The sequence below is a fragment of the Oncorhynchus tshawytscha genome, linkage group LG06 (genome assembly GCF_018296145.1).
Source record: "Oncorhynchus tshawytscha isolate Ot180627B linkage group LG06, Otsh_v2.0, whole genome shotgun sequence".
Taxonomy (NCBI): domain Eukaryota; kingdom Metazoa; phylum Chordata; class Actinopteri; order Salmoniformes; family Salmonidae; genus Oncorhynchus; species Oncorhynchus tshawytscha.
The window spans coordinates 66696940-66715080 of record NC_056434.1 but is presented as its reverse complement, the minus strand read 5'-3'; the positions used below and the strand labels follow the sequence as shown (position 1 = coordinate 66715080).

The 18141-nt window shown below is 42.3% G+C and overlaps 1 protein-coding gene across 2 annotated transcripts; it reads left to right on the top strand.

Moving 5' to 3' along the window:
* Positions 1–5115: 5115 nt before the first annotated feature.
* LOC112252933 (centrosomal protein of 68 kDa) lies at positions 5116–16601 on the top strand. Of its 2 annotated transcripts, XM_024424648.2 has the most exons (8): positions 5116–5295; positions 11048–11408; positions 11600–12962; positions 13078–13292; positions 13841–13963; positions 14237–14333; positions 14974–15181; positions 15288–16601. In XM_024424648.2, the coding sequence occupies exons 2-7, from the start codon at positions 11094–11096 to the stop codon at positions 15153–15155; spliced, it is 2295 nt and encodes a 764-aa protein (XP_024280416.1). In that variant the 5' UTR covers positions 5116–5295; positions 11048–11093; the 3' UTR covers positions 15156–15181; positions 15288–16601. The 2 variants fall into 2 exon arrangements, with proteins under 2 accessions (XP_024280416.1, XP_024280415.1); XM_024424647.2 differs by having other exon boundaries at positions 14974–16601.
* The last annotated feature ends 1540 nt before the right edge of the window (positions 16602–18141 follow it).

Sequence of the window (18141 nt, the reverse complement as noted above, 5' to 3'; positions counted from 1 at the left end):
CCCATGTCTTGTCACTCCACTACCTTTATCATACCTGGCTCTTGGTTGTTTATCGATTTTATTCTATACGTACTGTACAGAACCACTCCTGCTCACCAACACTCAACAGGCAGAAACCCTACCGGCTCTTCTATGTCTTGTTGTCTGGGACGTCCTGTAACATCCACTGAACCAAAATATAAACGCAACATGTAAAGAGTTCGTTTCATGAGCTGAAATAAAAGATCCCAGAAATGTTCCATATGCACAAAAAGCTTATTTCTCTCATTTTGTGGACTAATTTGTTTACATCCCTGTTAGTGAGCATTTTTCCTTTGCCAAGATAATCCATCCACCTGACAGGTGTGGCATATCAAGAAGCTCATTAAACAGCATGATCATTACACAGCTGCACCTTGTGCTGGGGACAATAAAAGGCCACTCTAAAATGTGCAGTTTTGTCACACAACACAATGCTGTGCAATTAGCATGATGACTTCAGGAATGTTCACCAGAGCTGTTGCCAGAGAATTGAATGTTCATTTCTCTATCATAAGCTGCCTCCAATGTCGTTTTTGAGAATTTGGCAGTATGTCCAACAAGCCTCACAACCGCAGACCAATTATGGTGTTGTATGGCGACCAATTTGCTGATGTCAACGTTGTGAACAGAGCGCCCCCATTGGTGGACATTTTATCAATGGCTATTTGAATGCACAGTGATGCCGTGACTGAGATACTGAGGCCCACTGTCGTGCCATTCATCTGCCACCATCATCTCACGTTCCAGTATGGTAATGCACGGCCACATGTCGCAAGGATAATTCCTAGAAGCTGAAAATGTCCCAGTTCTTGGCCTGCATACTCACCAGACATGTCACCCATTGAGCATGTTTGGAATGCTCTGGATCTATGTGTACACAGCGTGTTCCAGTTCCCAATATCCAGCAACTTTTCACAGCCATTGAAGAGGAGTGGGACAACATTCCACAGGCCACAATCAACAGCCTGATCAACTCTATGTGAAGGAGATGTGTCGCACTGCATGAGGCAAATGGTGGTCACACCAGATACTGACTGGTTTTCTGATCCAAGCCCCTACCTTTTGTTAAGGTATCTGTGACCAACAGATGCATATCTGTTTTCCCAGTTAGGACCTAATTAATGTATTTAAATTGTTGGTATTTTTGGTATTTTATTAGGATCCCCATTAGCTGTTGCAAAAGCAGCAGCTACTCTCCCTGGGGTCCACACAAAACATGAAACATGACATAATACAGAACAGCTCAAGGATACAACTACTTCACACGTAGCCTACATATCAATAAATACACAAACTATCTAGGTCAGACAGGGGAGAGGCGCTGTGCCGTAATGTGTTGCTTTATCTGTTTTTTGAAAGCAAGTTTACTGTTCATTTGAGCAATATGAGATGGAACGGAGTTCCATGCAATAATGGCTCTATGTAATACTGTCCTCTTTCTTGAATTTGTTCTGGATTTGGGGACTGTGAAAAGACCCCTCGTGGCATGTCTGGTGGGGTAAGTATGTGTGGAATGGTTGGCGGACGCCTCACAAGTCCTCAACTGGCAGCTTCATTAAATAGTACCCGCAAAACACCAGTCTCAACGTCAACAGTGAAGAGGCGACCTTGGTTAGCGCGCACTGCGCCCAGCCCACCACAGGAGTCGCTGGTGCGCGATGAGACAAGGATTTCCCTACCAGCCAAACCCTCCCTAACCCGGGCAACGCTAGGCCAATTGTGCATTGCCCCACGGACCTCCCGGTCGCGGCCGGTTACGACAGAGCCTGGGCGCGAACCCAGAGTCTCTGGTGGCGTAGCTGGCGCTGCAGTAAGTTTTATTGCTTCTTTAATCAGAACAATAGTTTTCAGCTGTGCTAACATAATTGCAAAACGTTTTTTTAATGATCAATTAGCTTTTTAAAATGATAAACACAACGTGCCATTGCAACACAGGAGTGATGATTGTTGATAATGGGCCTCTGTACGCCTACGTAGATATTCCATAAAAAATCTGCCGTTTCCAGCTATTGTTAGTCATTTACAACATTAACAATGTCACTGTATTTCTGATAAATTTGATGTTATTTTAATGGACAAAAAAAAATGCTTTTCTTTTAAAAACAAGGACATTTCTAAGTGTTTCCAAACTTTTAAATGGTAGTGTATATGTATATGACCATGACAGTTTACAGGTTACACCAAGTAATTTAGTCTCAACTTGTTCAACAGCCACACCATTCATTACCAGATTCAACTGAGGTCTAGAACTTAGGCAATGATTTGTACCAAATACAATGCTCTTAGTTTTAGAGATGTTCAGGACCAGTTTAATACTGTCCACCCATTCCAAAACAGACTGCAACTAATTGTTAAGGGTTTCAGTGACTTCATTAGCTGTGGTTGCTGATGCGTATATGGTTGAATCATCAGCATACACGGACACAAATGCTTTGTTTAATGCCAGTGTCAGGTCATTGGTAAAAATAGAAAAGATAAGAGAGCTGCCCTGCGGTACACCACACGTTTGACATTAGAGAAGCTTCTATTAAAGAAACCCTGTTGAGTTCTATTAGATAGCTCTGAATCCACGATATGGCAAAGGTTGAAAAGCCATAGCACAAGTTTTTTTCTGCACTGAAGGCTGCACTGAAATCTAACAGCTCCCACAATCTTCTTATCAATTTCTTTCAACCAATCATCAGTCGTGTGTTAGCGCAGAACATGTTGAGTGCCCTTCTCTATAAACATGCTGATAGTCGGTTAATTTGTTTACAGAGAAATAGCATTGTATTTGGTCAAACACTATTTTTTCCAACAGTTTGCTGTTAGAACCAGTAAATGCAGCTTCACCACTTTTAGGTAGCGGAATTACTTTGGCTTCCCTCCAGGCCTGAGGACAAAGACTTTCCTCTAGGCTCAGATTAAATATATGACAAATAGGAGGGGCTATAGAGTCAGCTACCATCCTCAGTAGCTTTCCATCTAAATTGTCAATTCCAGGTTTGTCATAATTTTGTCAAAAAAAATTTTCACCTCTCCCACACTAACTTTACAAAATTCTAACTTGAAATGCTTTTCTTTCATTATTAGTTTTTTTTTATGCATGAATACGATGGCTCACTGTTTGTTGTTGGCATTTCCCACCTAAGTTTGCCCACTATGCCACTGAAGTAATCATGAAAATGATTGGCAACATCAAATGGTTTTGTGATGAATAAGCCTGATCTGATTTGATGAAAGATGGAGTTGAATTTGTCCTTCTGCCCATAATTTAATTTAAAGTAGTCATGTTTTTTTTTTCGATCACTCTTATATCATTGATTGATCTTGGATTCATAATAGTTTCTTTTTGTTGAGTTTAGTCACATAATTTCTCAATTTGCAGTAAGTAAGCCAGTCAGATGTGCAGCCAGACTTATTAGCCACTCCCTTTGCCCCATCTCTTTCAACCATACAGTTTTTCCTCAATCCATGGAGCCTTAACAGTTCGAACAGTCAGTTTCATAACAAGTGCATGTTTATCAATTATTGGAAGAAGCAATGTCTTAAATTCATCAAGTGCTGCGTCTGGATGCTCCTTATTAATCACATCAGACACACACATTTTTTTTTACATCACCCACATAAGAGTCACAGCAACATCTTTTGTATGATCTCTTATACACTATTTTAGGCCCAGCTTTTGGATCTTTGGCTTTCCTGGATATAGCCACATATTGTGATCACTGCATCCAATTGGTACGGATACAGCTTTAGATCAAAGTTCTACAGTATTGGTAAAAATGTGATCCATACATGTGGATAATCTTGTTCCTGTAGCATTTTGTTTTATATACCTTTATTTAACTAGGCAAGTCAGTTAAGAACAGATTATTATTTTCAATGACGGCCTAGGAACAGTGGGTTAACTGCCTTGTTCCGGGGCAGAACGACAGATTTTTACCTTGTCAGCTCGGGGATTCAATCTTGCAAACTTTCGGTTACTAGTCCAACACTCTAACCACTGGGGTACCTGCTGCCCCTGTAGTGTTTGTAAACACCCTGGTAGGTTGATTAATAACCTGAACCAAATTACAGGCACTGGTTACAGTGAGAAGTTTCCTCTTGAGCAGACAACATGATGAAAACCAGTCAATATTCAAGTCCCCAAGAAAGTAGACCACTCTGTTTACATCACATACACTATCAAGCATTTCACACATTATTTAGATACTGACTGTTAGCACCAAAAGAAAAGGCTTTAGATGTGCCAAGTGAACCTACAACCACAACACTTCAATAACACTTGACATAAGATCTTCTCTAAGCATTAAAAGGGGTATGGCTCTGATAATATACAGCAGCACCTCACCCATAAGCATTGCTGTCTCTTCTATAGATGTTATATCCTTGTATTGCTACTGCTGTATAATCAAATGAATGATCTAAGTGAGTCTCAGAAATGGCTAATATATGAATGTTATCTGATGTTAGCAAGTTGTTGATTTAATGAACCTTCTTTTTAAGGCTACATATATTAATATGGGCTATGTTCAGCCCTTTCCTGGGTAGCTTATCAGAGATAGACATAATGTGGAAAATAGCCAACATAGACATTGAAAAAAATATACATTCAGCAGTCCATTAATCAATTGGTGTGTGTAAGTGTGTGTGTGTGTGTGTGTGTGCTGCAGTGTTGAAGCTACAAACCCATAGGCTTAGCTTTCTCATCCCTTCCAGGCTTCTGGTAGGGTGGACAATGAGCCTGTCATAGCAGATGTAAGCAATGTCCTGACAGATTTCCTTATATGAACTGTAACGCATTAAAATCTTTGAAATTGTTGCGTTTATGTCTTTGTTCAGTATTGATGCAGTGGACCCATCTGTTGCGATGGTCTGATACGTTGTGGCTGTATTGACGATTCTTTCAAACAAACTGAGATAACATGAGTGTTCTAATACCAGCACACAAATATTAAATTATTCAACCCGTATTGAGTCCAGTTGTGATATTAAATTATGAAATATTGTGATCAATGTGAAAACGAATGCATTGAATAATAAAAATGAAGGAACTACAGTCATTGTTACAGATGTGGCCCCACTAGGGGGTAGTGTTAGCTACGGTCTGAAACTGTGCAGTAGCCTCTTCCGTTTGCCACGCCTGTTTACAATTGAACTATTTCCTTTGCCGAGGTATCTTTGTTACAAGAAGGGATGTGGTGAAACAAATGTTACCGTAAGGATGCGCCCATTGCAACACGTTTAGTTAGAATACATTCATCGAACAGACGCGTGCGCTAAAGAAATAAGGTAGGTTCTGTTTGAGCCTCTCGTGGAGTGAATGCTTTTGTTAATAAATGGCTAGGGCTGCTAATGTCATTTTAGGACTGGTTGAGGAGAGCAATTAGCTATTTGAAAACCAGTAACCTCTCGGTACACACTGTAGAGTAAAACTATAGCTTACATTGAGAATTATTTTGAATGTGATGTCACGGGTTTCTCTGGAGGTATATAGCTAGTGTAGCCTAGCCAGCCTCTAGTGGGCGCTAGATCGCACTAGCGGCTGCCTAGGATAAACTAGTGCCTTTGTCTTACAGAATGTTGCCTTTGTGGATAGTTCATTTCAAATTTAGAACGTATACCTCTAGTCAGTGGCCTAGACTACTAGAGTGATAGTTTGCGAAGCATTCTACTTGCCTTATTACTCAAACTGAATTCTTACGCAGTGTTATGTCCGCTACATCAGTCTGAGACTGCCGTCAATGAAGGAGCGGTGTTGTACAAAACAAAGTCATCAGCAATTGGGCCGTCTCTAACCAACCAGCGTATCAAAACCGTTAACGAATTTTCAAAACGCTGCTTTGTACCAGCGGCTTCTGGGACTAATCAAAACCGCTAGAATGTGTTAGCGTTCAAGAAATCATTGGCGAGGGACTCAAATCCAGACTCATTGTGGAGAATAAATGTGGCGTTTCAAATCAAATCAAATCAAATTTCATTTGTCACATACACATGGTTAGCAGATGTTAATGCGAGTGTAGCGAAATGCTTGTGCTTCTAGTTCTGACAATGCAGTAATAATCCAAGTAATCTAACAATTCCAAAAAAAAACTACTGTTTTATACACAGTCTAAGGGGATAAAGAATATGTACATAAAGATATATGAATGAGTGATGGTACAGAGCAGCTTAGGCAAGATACAGTAGATGGTATCGAGTACAGTATATACATATGAGATGAGTATGTAAACAAAGTGGCATAGTTAAAGTGGCTAGTGATACATGTATTATATAAGGATGCAGTAGATGATATAGAGTACAGTATATACGTATACATATGAGATGAATAATGTAGGGTATGTAAACATTATATTAGGTAGCATTGTTTAAAGTGGCTAGTGATATATTTGACATTTCCCATCAATTCCCATTATTAAAGTGGCTGGAGTTGAGTCAGTGTGTTGGCAGCAGCCACTCAATGTTAGTGGTGGCTGTTTAACAGTCTGATGGCCTTGAGATAGAAGCTGTTTTTCAGTCTCTCGGTCCCAGCTTTGATGCACCTGTACTGACCTCGCCTTCTGGATGATAGCGGGGTGAACAGGCAGTGGCTCGGGTGGTTGTTGTCCTTGATGATCTTTATGGCCTTCCTGTAACATCGGGTGGTGTAGGTGTCCTAGAGGGCAGGTAGTTTGCCCCCGGTGATGCGTTGTGCAGACCTCACTACCCTCTGGAGAGCCTTGCGGTTGTGGGCGGAGCAGTTACCGTACCAGGCGGTGATACAGCCCGCCAGGATGCTCTCGATTGTGCATCTGTAGAAGTTTGTGAGTGCCTTTGGTGACAAGCCGAATTTCTTCAGCCTCCTGAGGTTGAAGAGGCGCTGCTGCGCCTTCTTCACAATGCTGTCTGTGTGGGTGGACCAATTCAGTTTGTCTGTGATGTGTATGCCGAGGAACTTAACTTACTACCCTCTCCACTACTGTTCCATCGATGTGGATAGGGGGGTGTTCCCTCTGCTGTTTCCTGAAGTCCACAATCATCTCCTTAGTTTTGTTGACGTTGAGTGTGAGGTTATTTTCCTGACACCACACTCCGAGGGCCCTCACCTCCTCCCTGTAGGCCGTCTCGTTGTTGTTGGTAATCAAGCCTACCACTGTTGTGTCATCCGCAAACTTGATGATTGAGTTGGAGGCGTGCGTTTGACCAGAGCGTTGAGTTTGGGTAGCCAGCCAAGCATTCTACCCACAAGGACTCATTATCTTGAGCTGGACAAGGCCTACATGTTACCATATGTTCAAGGGAAGACCAGGGCAGCTTGGCTCAAAGTTAATTTTTTAAGCCTATGTATAAATACCCTGACTATTGGAAAATCATTGAGCAACACATTCAAACACACAGGTGCAGAGAGCTGCCCTGGGCTTTATGAATTCACAGATCTAAAGTGTCCAAGGTTATCCAGTAAAATACATCAAATTATATCACCAAATACATCTTACTAGGCTGATTCTATAATAAATCTATACAAGGAAACGAATCTTGTTCCCAGAAAAGTCAGGTAAGCAAGCTACAGGAAGACTCATTGGCTCTTGAAAAAATGATCAGTAATTCAATGTGTAGCTATGCCATGTGTGAGTAAAGGCAAACATGTTGTTGCTAGGCCAGTATCCACAACTGTTCTTCCTCAAATGAGAGTAACAAAGAGGCACAGCGGGCTAAAATAATTTGATCAGTGGCAGCTTCAAGAGAGAGGTAAGAAATTCACTTAGATTGAATTGCTAAGTGTATTTTTCATTGTATTCAAACACAGTAAGAGCTTTTTTCTGCACGTATATCATAGGTATAAAGGTAACTAAGAAGGAAATGGGGCAGACTGGGTGTTCTATGTCAGTCTTTGTTCTGTAGTTAAGCTTTGATTGACACTACCTTCATGATCAGCGTTCTAGAGAGCCACTCTAGTCGTTTGCCATGGGTTATTTCCATGAGCACCACCGTGAAGTTTCTAGGAGCATGTCAAATGAAAGCTTAGTCTATATTTTGGAGAAATGAAGGCATAGATACATTTTTCAACCATTTTCTGTCTTATTTTTTTTTGCATAAGTAATGGCTTTGATTACTGGTTAAACAGATGGAATATGTGTCTTAGAAAACATCTAACATAAAAAGCATTAGAATTACATCAAAACACAATGTGAAGTAAAGACCCCTGTCATCTAATATCAACATTTTCTTATTTAGTTTTGGGGAAATGTTTTGCTGTATAAGTTTTAAGAAACATTGCCTTGTGCCTTGAAATCCCGTTACCAAAAACCCACATCTTTAAGATATTATCTAATTTATCACCCTTGTGAGGGAGGATAATGAAAGTTCACAGAAGTAACAAGTAAAGGTAGACCTATCAATTTGTAAGTGTTTTTACTGGTTTACATTTTTGAATATGAATTATTAAGTGATTAAAACACGTAATTCTGTTACCAAATCGGTAACAGAATTACTGCAATTGAATTGGCTACAATACAAAATCACAGTAGTCACAAACCACAGTTTGGTCACTTGCTACTGTCATCCCTACCAATGGCATACTGTTATGTTAAGCTCATGCAGGTTTTCTTTCTTGTTCTATCTTCTGGTGGTCAAAGCTAGACAGTCTAGACAATCCCTCGACCTCTCGCTGCCTCTCTCTTCTACGGCCTTTTCTCATTTGGGCAAAAGTCTGTCCTCTCTCCTCCTCAGATGTTGTATTGCCGGAGGAGAAAAGCATGCACACATTTAAAAGCAATCTTCTACTTCTTCTTTTTATCTATACAATTCTTGCACGAATCACTTTACACTTATTTTGGGATCCACCCCTGTAAACCCCATTTGCCAGATGGCACGCTAGGGGAGAAGGTATTCTCATTTCATACAAGTGCATTTTTGTCTACGTTCACTCTCCACGCCGCCTCTGCTTGATTACCTTTGACCTTTTTTAAAAGGAGATGAGAGAGGACGCGGGAGTTGAGCAAATCTAATTGAGAAAAGCCCCCTCTCTCCATTTTAATATGACCTCTTCTGGCTGTTAATGACACTCATGAGCCCCCTCTTTCCATGTACTGTAACCAGCATCCTCACCCACTGAGCACCGACAGACACTGGATGTCCATGGATGTTGGAATTTGTTCAGTCTGCCCTGGCCTTGATTTTCAACGTCCACGGATGTTGGAATTTGTTCAGTCTGCCCTGGCCTTGATTTTCAACATCCACGGATGTTGGAATTTGTTCAGTCTGCCCTGGCCTTGATTTTCATCATCCACGGATGTTGGAATTTGTTCAGTCTGCCCTGGCCTTGATTTTCAACATCCACGGATGTTGGAATTTGGCCCAAACGTAAACGTCCATTATTGGTGACTGGACCAAATCTGAACCAATTGTAGATGTCTGTTTCACAAGTTTGGACAACACAGTACAGTAAATAAAAGTTGAGTAGAGTATATTGTACTGTACTCTACTGCCCCGTACTGTACCGCACTTTACTGTGATGTCCAAACTTGTGAAACATAGATGTCTATGATTGGTTCAGATTAGGTCCGGACCAACCAAATTTGGTTTGGGCTCATTAGAATAATAGCCAGTGTGTATAATAATACCCAAAAATGTAAAGGATGAGATTGTGTACCTATTCGTAATACATCACCATGAATAGAATTACATTCATATTCATAATTATGCATTTCTGTGTAGTACAGATCAGGGACCCATGATGTCATTCTGTTACCGTAATTGTTACCGGGTGTGAAGCCACTTCGCTTACTGTAGTTCAATAACCAAAATATATATATATTTATTTTTTACTCAAGATGTCATGTCACTAGCTGACACCCCATTTAAATGTTTTAAATCTTAAATCGAAGCAGATATTTAAGAGTTTTTGGAAAACATGGTCGCATAAAAAACGGCGGGATATTTTACCTTAATTCTGTTACAATACTTTGCATCTGCACAGTTCTTCCATTTTAAATGGGGTTTTGTAAAATGTTCAGTGGAAATTGTTTAAAAGTAGTTCTTGTGCATAGAGTTCTCTACAGTTTAACCTTTGAAAACCATGGTTTTTGTTTGGTATATATTTTGAAGTGAAAAATCGGAGTCAGCGTAATTCTGTTACTGTGGATTTTCCCCATGGCAACAAGACGTACTCAAACCGGCAGGGAGGATGCTAGAGGGAGCGCAACACCCCAGAGACACACAGAGCATTAGCTGTCTGTTTTTACAATTGTATTGACAATAATTTTGGTTCCTAATGAGTCCAGAATGGAATCTCACTATCATTAAATATAATCGAGCTTTGTGAGAGCTATTCAACATCGTGACGAATACAGATAATATGATGCTTTTACATTTGCAAGTTCAGCATGACTTGACTGGCGGCTGTAGCTGGATGCTACATGTTTGTTTATATGGCTGGTCTATCTGGTTGTAGCTATGCTACTATAAGGTACACAATGGGCAGTTTTCTTCCTCTTATCTGTGCTGACATCCCTGACCACACAACAGATCATGGTACCAGTAGTACAGCACAAGTGTCTTTGGTTTATATTTTTATTTTATTTATTTATTTTACCTTTATTTAACCAGGTAGGCAAGTTGAGAACAAGTTCTCATTTACAATTGCGACCTGGCCAAGATAAAGCAAAGCAGTTTGACAGATACAACGACACAGAGTTACACATGGAGTAAAACAAACATACAGTCAATAATACAGTATAAACAAGTCTATATACAATGTGAGCAAATGAGGTGAGAAGGGAGGTAAAGGCAAAAAAGGCCATGGTGGCAAAGTAAATACAATATAGCAACTAAAACACTGGAATGGTAGTTTTGCAATGGAAGAATGTGCAAAGTAGAAATAAAAATAATGGGGTGCAAAGGAGCAAAATAAATAAAAATTAAATACAGTTGGGAAAGAGGTAGTTGTTTGGGCTAAATTATAGGTGGGCTATGTACAGGTGCAGTAATCTGTGAGCTGCTCTGACAGTTGGATATCACAACAACTGTTTAAAGACCGAAATATATATTTTGCTGTCAATTTCAGAGGTCGCTTGGACACATGACACATCTCTGGGCCTCTACCCATAACCATGGCACTGGGAGTTGACAGGGCCTTCCCAGCATCCATCTCTCCGATGGAGTCCAAGGGCTGCAGTGGGCAATGGAAGACCCGGATTCCAGAGCTTATCCGGGCGGGGTCAACCACAACGCAGCATGACAAAGACTGGGAGAGGGGGACAGGGGATAGGGACCGGGGTGGTCCCAGAAAGAGTGTTACCATGGCACCCACCTCCAGGTATATGAGTGACAGGAGGCAGTACTCTATGAGGAAACCGCTGGTCACCACCACAGAGCAGCAGACCTCCATCCTAAAGAAATCCTACCTACAGGAGCACCCAGAAAAGGTGAGAGAGGACGGCTACTATTGTATGACTTATGACAAGTATTGAAACATGTTTGATTTAGATTTCCTTTGACTGCACATTTAAAAAAAAAAAAAAAATTCTACTACTACTTTACAAATAACAACAATGAACACCACGTTGTATGTTAGCTCTACCTAATGTCCTATTCCTTCCCTATTCTTTCACCATAGGAGCGACAGGGGGAAGGTAGCAGTAATGAAGCACACCATCATAGCGAGTTTGACTTCCAGACCCGATGGGCTGAACAGAAGTTCCCAGACAACTTCAACCCCTCTCAGGCCAACATCTCAACCTGCTCAGCCTCCAGAGAGGACTTTAGCACCTCCCTATGGGTGTCAGACCTCAGGACCGGTCTGTCACATGAAGAACCCACATTCAGCTCATCGTATCTTGGCAGCAGGCCTGGCCGACGCAGCCTCTCCAGCCCACCCCTGGAGGTCCGTACTTTCTCTACTCCACTCAACTCCAAGTGGACCTCCACTCTGCTATCCCCCCTCTCGCCCTCCTACACCCCCCCGTCACGCCCGTCCAGACAGAGATGGACAGAGCTGAAATTGGATGCAGGTGAAGTTTGTCAATCACATGGAGGAGGAAGGGAAATTAATCTAAATGTAGGCTCTTCAGTGGGCTACTCCAAGGGCCACTCCAACCCTGTGCTCCACACCATGTCCCCCCACCAGGCCAACTACTGGGCCTGCGCCATTCCCAGCTCCCTGCCCCCCTCCCCAGACCGACGCTCTTCGAGCTGGAACCCTGATAAGGAGTACCAAGCCCTCCTGGACTACACCTACCCTCTGAGGCCAGGTAGGGTGGTCGGTGGGTGGGATACCTCCGACGCAGGGGGTGGACCACTCATCCAGACAGACCCAAACCTCCAGGACTCAGGAATAGACCTGGACTGCCTCTGCAGCTCCACCAGCCTGTCAGCTTTGGACTTTTCCCTGACTGGCACGGCAGGGGTGGGGACGGCAAGGGAGAGGCGGATGCCGGGTATAGGTCAGAGGTCATCTGAGCTGCGTGGGCTCTCACACCCAAAGTCCTCAGATGGTCGCCTCTCCAATAGCCCCTTATCCTTTGCGGACCCTATTGGTCTATCCGTGGAGAGTCTGGACTGTAGTGGAGGTGGTGGTCTGGATCCTTTGCATCGTATCGAGGAAGGTCGCTACTGCCATCACGGCATCTCCTCTTCCACCACGTTCATCCGCACAACGAGCATCCTTCCCCAGCCAGGGTGCCTCAGAGGGGGGGCTTGGGATGAGGAGTTCTGGTCTCTCCCGGAGCAGTTGGAGGAGCTCCGGGGTTTGTCCCGGCAGGTCAGGGAGGTGACGGCCCAACTCAGTCAGCCTGTCACAGCCAGCTGGGAGTCCCTGGAGAGGGGGACCACCTCCGTCCAGACCTCCATGAACCTGGCTGAGAAACAGGAGGCAGAGGAGGAGAGAAAAGAACGGGAGCAGAATGAAAAGGAAGAAAGGGAAGGTGATGAGAAGCAGAAAGAGGTGTCCATTTCTGAAGCGCTTCAATACTTTAATAAAGGTATGTGTTGGTGCCAGCATTTCAGTAGGCTTTTTAAAAAATGTATAGTATTTTATTGTATTTGTAATATTTCTCAACTTAGCATGTGTTTGACTTCAAACACTTTTTTTTTTAGTCTCTAAAGTGGTCCATAGTGGGGAATCCTCCCAGGCAGCCAGAAACTCTGGTTCTAGGATGGAGGGTGGGGTAGCAGGCAGGGGAGTGAGCAGGGCCAGTCTCAGAGAGGTGGAGGCCATGGTGGACCAGCTGAGTGGACTAACCCTGCCTAAGTTCCAGAGGGGGAGCCAGGGGGAGCAGGGGCCCAGGGAGTCCCTCATGCAGCACATCCAGGTAAGGACAGAGAGCTAAAATAATCGCTTTATTATGTGAAATATAATGACGAGGGTGTGCCTCTGCCACCAATATGCAAAAAAATGCAATATGATACAGTACCGTCCAACACAATGGAATACAATACACATTACACAATCAATGCAATGTGTTGATAATGGTATATTTAAACAATAAGGCCAAGGGGTGTGGTATATGGCCAATATACCATGGCTAAGGGATGTTCTTAAGCACAACGCAACACAGAGTGCCTGGATACAGCCCTTAGCCGTGGTATATTGGCCATATACCACAAAACCCTGAGGAGCCATATTGCTTTTGTAAACTGGTTACCAATGTAATTTAGAGCAGTAAAAATAAATGTTTTGTCATACCTGTGGTATACGGTCTGATATACCACAGCTGTCAGCCAATCAGTATTCAGGGCTTGAACCACCCAGTTTATAATGCATAATACATGTACAGTACACAGGTCTCACCTCTATTCAATCCAAATCCACAAACAAACGGTTGTGGTGCAGTTTGATATTAACCTGTTTACCCATCAGACCTTCTGTTCTAACCTGGAGGAGCTCATCCAATGGCTGTACACTGTGGTGGAGAGGATGGAGGTGCTGGCTCCGCCCTCTGTGGACATCGAGAGTGTCAAGTCGTCCCTGGCGGATTATAAGGTCCGTAGTTTACACACAAAGATCCTATAAATCAATTTGATATGTTATTCTGTGGGTGTACAATACACATCCTTGCTCAAAAGTGATAACTCTTGGCGTAGTATCTTGGGAGAAGGGAAGTGGCTTATAATTAATCAACCCCCCTCTGTCCCCTTTTCTCTTTTCAATCTCTATATGCCTCTGTCTCCCCACTCCCTCTGTTTTTCCCTTTGTCTTTTTCACCCCCATCTCTCTCTCTCTCTCTCTCTTGTTCCCCTGCCACTCCCTCCATAGAGGTTTCAGAGAGAAGTAAATGCCCACCAGCCTCTGACCACCTCTGTTCTGCAGACTGGAGAGCTTCTCTTGGGTTGTATGACCTCCACTTCTCCCGGTGAGCTTTCCATCACTGACTAGTTTCTCTTTGCCTGCAGCTATTTCATTGGTACCTACTGTATCTCAGGTGTCACCTACCCTGACTATTAGGACCGATAAATGAGGCTTCCTTCACACAGCAATGACCCGATCTCAACTCAAGAGGATCAGCTTGTCAGACCAGACTCCTTCATAGTAAAGGTTGTGGAAGTGTTAAAAAAACATTTTTTTTTTTACTGAAAGACGACGATGAGGCCAACACGCCACACTACTCTATTTCCCTTTGTGAATTCTGAAATATGCTTGTGCTCCTTTACTAAAGGAAGAGTCAAATGAGTTGCGTGACACAGCAACATCTGAGACTGTTGAAGTGGGTGTTGCCTGTTTTTTTAAAAATTTTTTAAAGGGATTCAAATGACATTACATGATTAGCTTACATGTTTGTGTGAAGGCTACCTTGATCAAAGGGTAACAGTGTCTGCTAACAAGCTTGCTTGTAACAGGCGAGCTTGTCTTGGTTACAGGTCTCATACGTGTCAGTTCAACAGCTAACACTGGCATACTGTAGATACTGTAGATGTCTGGCAGTCACTAAAGCTTTCCATTTCTTTTTTCTCTTCCTCTTTTCATTTTTCTTTTCTATACTACTCTCTTCCCAGTTCTGAAAGAGACCCTTGGTCTTATTGAGAGGCAGTCCAGGGCGTTGGAGACTCACTCAGAGCACCTCTTCTCCTCTATCCTCTCGGCCATGGACAGCCTAACCCAGCCCAGGGAGCCCTGCGGGGCAGAGGAGACCGGCGCTGGGGACACCGATAGCGTGGAGATCCAGGGGACAGCTTAGTGAAGGCTCCATGCAAGATATGGATAGTATGTTTCTGTGGTTACATAGAGATCGGGCTATGACTACTATACATCACCGTCTCGTCTCGGGCTATCAGTTGTATTATTTATCATAAGTAATTATCCTTTTCAGTGAAGAAGAATGAGAGCAGATTGGTGGAGGAGGCTTGATGAGGAAATGACGTCGTTGTGTTGAAAAGAGAACCACTTGACTGTTGTTTCATTATTGTCTTAAGTGCTTTTTAAATGTATGCATAATGTGTGCTGAAGAAGCAAAGTATTATTTGCCTTGTGATATATGCTCAAGCAGATGTTTAATCATTTGAGTTACACAGTTATTAATAATGACCAATTGCACTCCTCTTGCAACTCTGTTACATGCATGACATTATTATTTTTTAACCTATTTTGATATCCCTCTGTGGCATCTAAGTGTCTTCACTAAAGGTGCTGTGAATTTCGTACACTGGGTAGAGCACTGCAATATTTTCCAGCAAGTTTTTTTTTCAGGGCGAACTCAACCAGTTGATTATGGCCTCGGATTGTATCATCACCTGTCTCTGGTACATAATGTTGAGCCTTCTTCCTGGATTGACAGAAGGGAAGGTCTGCATTTGTGCCGTGTTGATGTTGTATATGTAGATTGGTAATATAGGATGGTGAACCATTGTGCCCTTACAGTTGTATTTGAAATCATCATTGATCAGATGGCAGCTATATGCAAGATATGGCCACTGTGATAATCACCAGCCAGAGACAACAGCACAGTTTGGAGGTCCCATGTTTTTATGAGTTTGATACTTTTCATATGCATGGAAAACCTGAATGAAAAGTGCCTAAATTCAATCATATCAAGCATTCACGGGCAATAGTCGGCACCGGCGTACCTGATGTTTTGGCGGCGTCAAATTGGTGAGCAGCTGCTCTTGATTGTCACAAAGCCACACCCCTCACGTTAAGATGTTCAGAATGAGAAAGTAGGTTATATGGAAATAATTATGCTCAAATTGAAAATCATTCAACTAAATAATGAGGATTTAATTTCAAATTCCAGTGTTCTAAAATGTAAACAAGGCTGCATGGGATTTCTCTTAATGAGACTCGGTGCAGCCAAGGGCAATGTCCGCTTTAGGTATAACGCCAGGAGCCGCTTGTGGATTTGACAGCTCTAACGCAGTTCCACCTTCACTGCCAAAACGACCACTTTGCGGATGTCGGCTAAAGCGGCTCTGATTGAATAGAGCGCTCAGACATAACTACAGCCTTTTTTAATGTGCAGGATGTTTTTAACTGTCTTTGTTACTGTAGTAATCAATTGGGAATGTTAACTTTTAAACACCATAGAAAACTTTGTTCATCAGACTGTTATCCTCATTCACAAAATGAACCTGGTGAAAACTACACATTGTTCCTTCTGATTAAACAAACCTTTTATCTGGCTGCTTCATTGAATGTATAATCAGTTTGTGTAGAGCTCAGGTATAATAATTATCAGATTTGTGCTGCCTAATGAGTTGTTGCTCTTAAAGCTGAGTAATCTGAAATGGGCTGTCTACAGGCCCCAGATTCATGGAACAGTATTTCCTCAACTATGGAATTCTGCTGAGTCGGGTCTACTGGAAATCAGGTCACACTTCGGCTGCTTATGGAGCAGAACAATGGAGGCCAGGTCAGTGAAAATACTGTAGGGGACTCATGCGAATGTGACACATAGGCATTCTATTCTGACCTGTAGAATGACCTTACCACAGAATGATATCGGGACAGACCACTACCACTGTACAAAAAAAGACATCCACACAGCAACAACACTGAACTCGGTAAACGGTGCTAGAGAATTGGGAACAGATTTATTTTAAAACTGTATTTAGTTGCCATAATTATGAAAAAAAGAGCAGTTTTATATATGCAATTCTGAATGAAGATATTCCACAGGTAATGGCCCATTTGCAAACCAATCCTAAATTACTTGTGCAATTTATTTGCCATAAATGTAGAATAAATAATTAAAACAAAATGTTTCTACATATTCCACCAAGAATCGCAGATAGATCTTTCTGTATCATACAGTCTGGAAGTACAATATTTATTGTTTAAATCTGACATGTTGAGCAACAAAATTACAATTACAAATTTAATTCAGAAATTAAGTCAAGACTAGTCAGATAATGTAATGAAGTCTACAGAACTAGCAAATCAGATCATACATATATACATAAGCATATATACAGTACCAGTCAAAAGTTGACACCTCATTCAAGGGTTTTTATTTTTACTATTGTCTATATTGTAGAATTAACACATTAAATCATGTAGTAACCATGATTTAGACTCTTCAAAGTAGCCACCCTTTGCCTGACATCTTGGCATTCTCTCAACCAGCTTAATGAGGAATGATTTTCCAAACAGTCCTGAAGGAGTTCCCACATATGCTGAGCACTTGTTGGCTGCTTTTCCTTCCCTCTGCAGTCGAACTCATCCCAAACCATCTCAATTGGGTTGAGGTCAGGTGATTGTGGAGGCTGGGTCATCTGATGCAGCACGCCATTACTCTCCTTGGTCTGCCTGGAGGTGTGTTTTGGGTCATTGTCCTGTTGAAAAACAAATGATAGTCCCACTAAGCACAACCCAGATGGGTTGGCGTATCGCTGCAGAATGCTGTGGTAGCCATGCTGGTTAAGTGTGCCCTGAATTCTAAATAAATCACAGTGTCACCATCACACCTTCATGCTTCATGGTGGGAACTACACATGCGGAGATCATCGGTTCACCTACTGTGCGTCTCACAAAGACACAGCGGTTGGAACCAAAAATCTCAAATTTGGACTCATCAGACCAAAGGACAGATTTCCACCGGTCTAAGGTCCATTGCTCGTGATTATTGGCCCAAGCAAGTCTTCTTATTGGTGGCCTTAAGTAGTGGTTTCTTTGCAGCAATTCAATCATGAAGGCCTGATTCACGCAGTCTCCTCAGTTGATGTTGAGAT

Excerpts from the sequence above, each read along its gene's own strand:
- LOC112252933 (XM_024424648.2), top strand. The coding sequence starts at position 11,094 with ATGGCACTGGGAGTTGACAGGGCCTTCCCAGCATCCATCTCTCCGATG. Across the intron at positions 13,293-13,840 it reads CCCTCATGCAGCACATCCAG|ACCTTCTGTTCTAACCTGGA; the intron begins GTAAGGACAGAG and ends TTTACCCATCAG. Across the intron at positions 13,964-14,236 it reads CGTCCCTGGCGGATTATAAG|AGGTTTCAGAGAGAAGTAAA; the intron begins GTCCGTAGTTTA and ends CTCCCTCCATAG.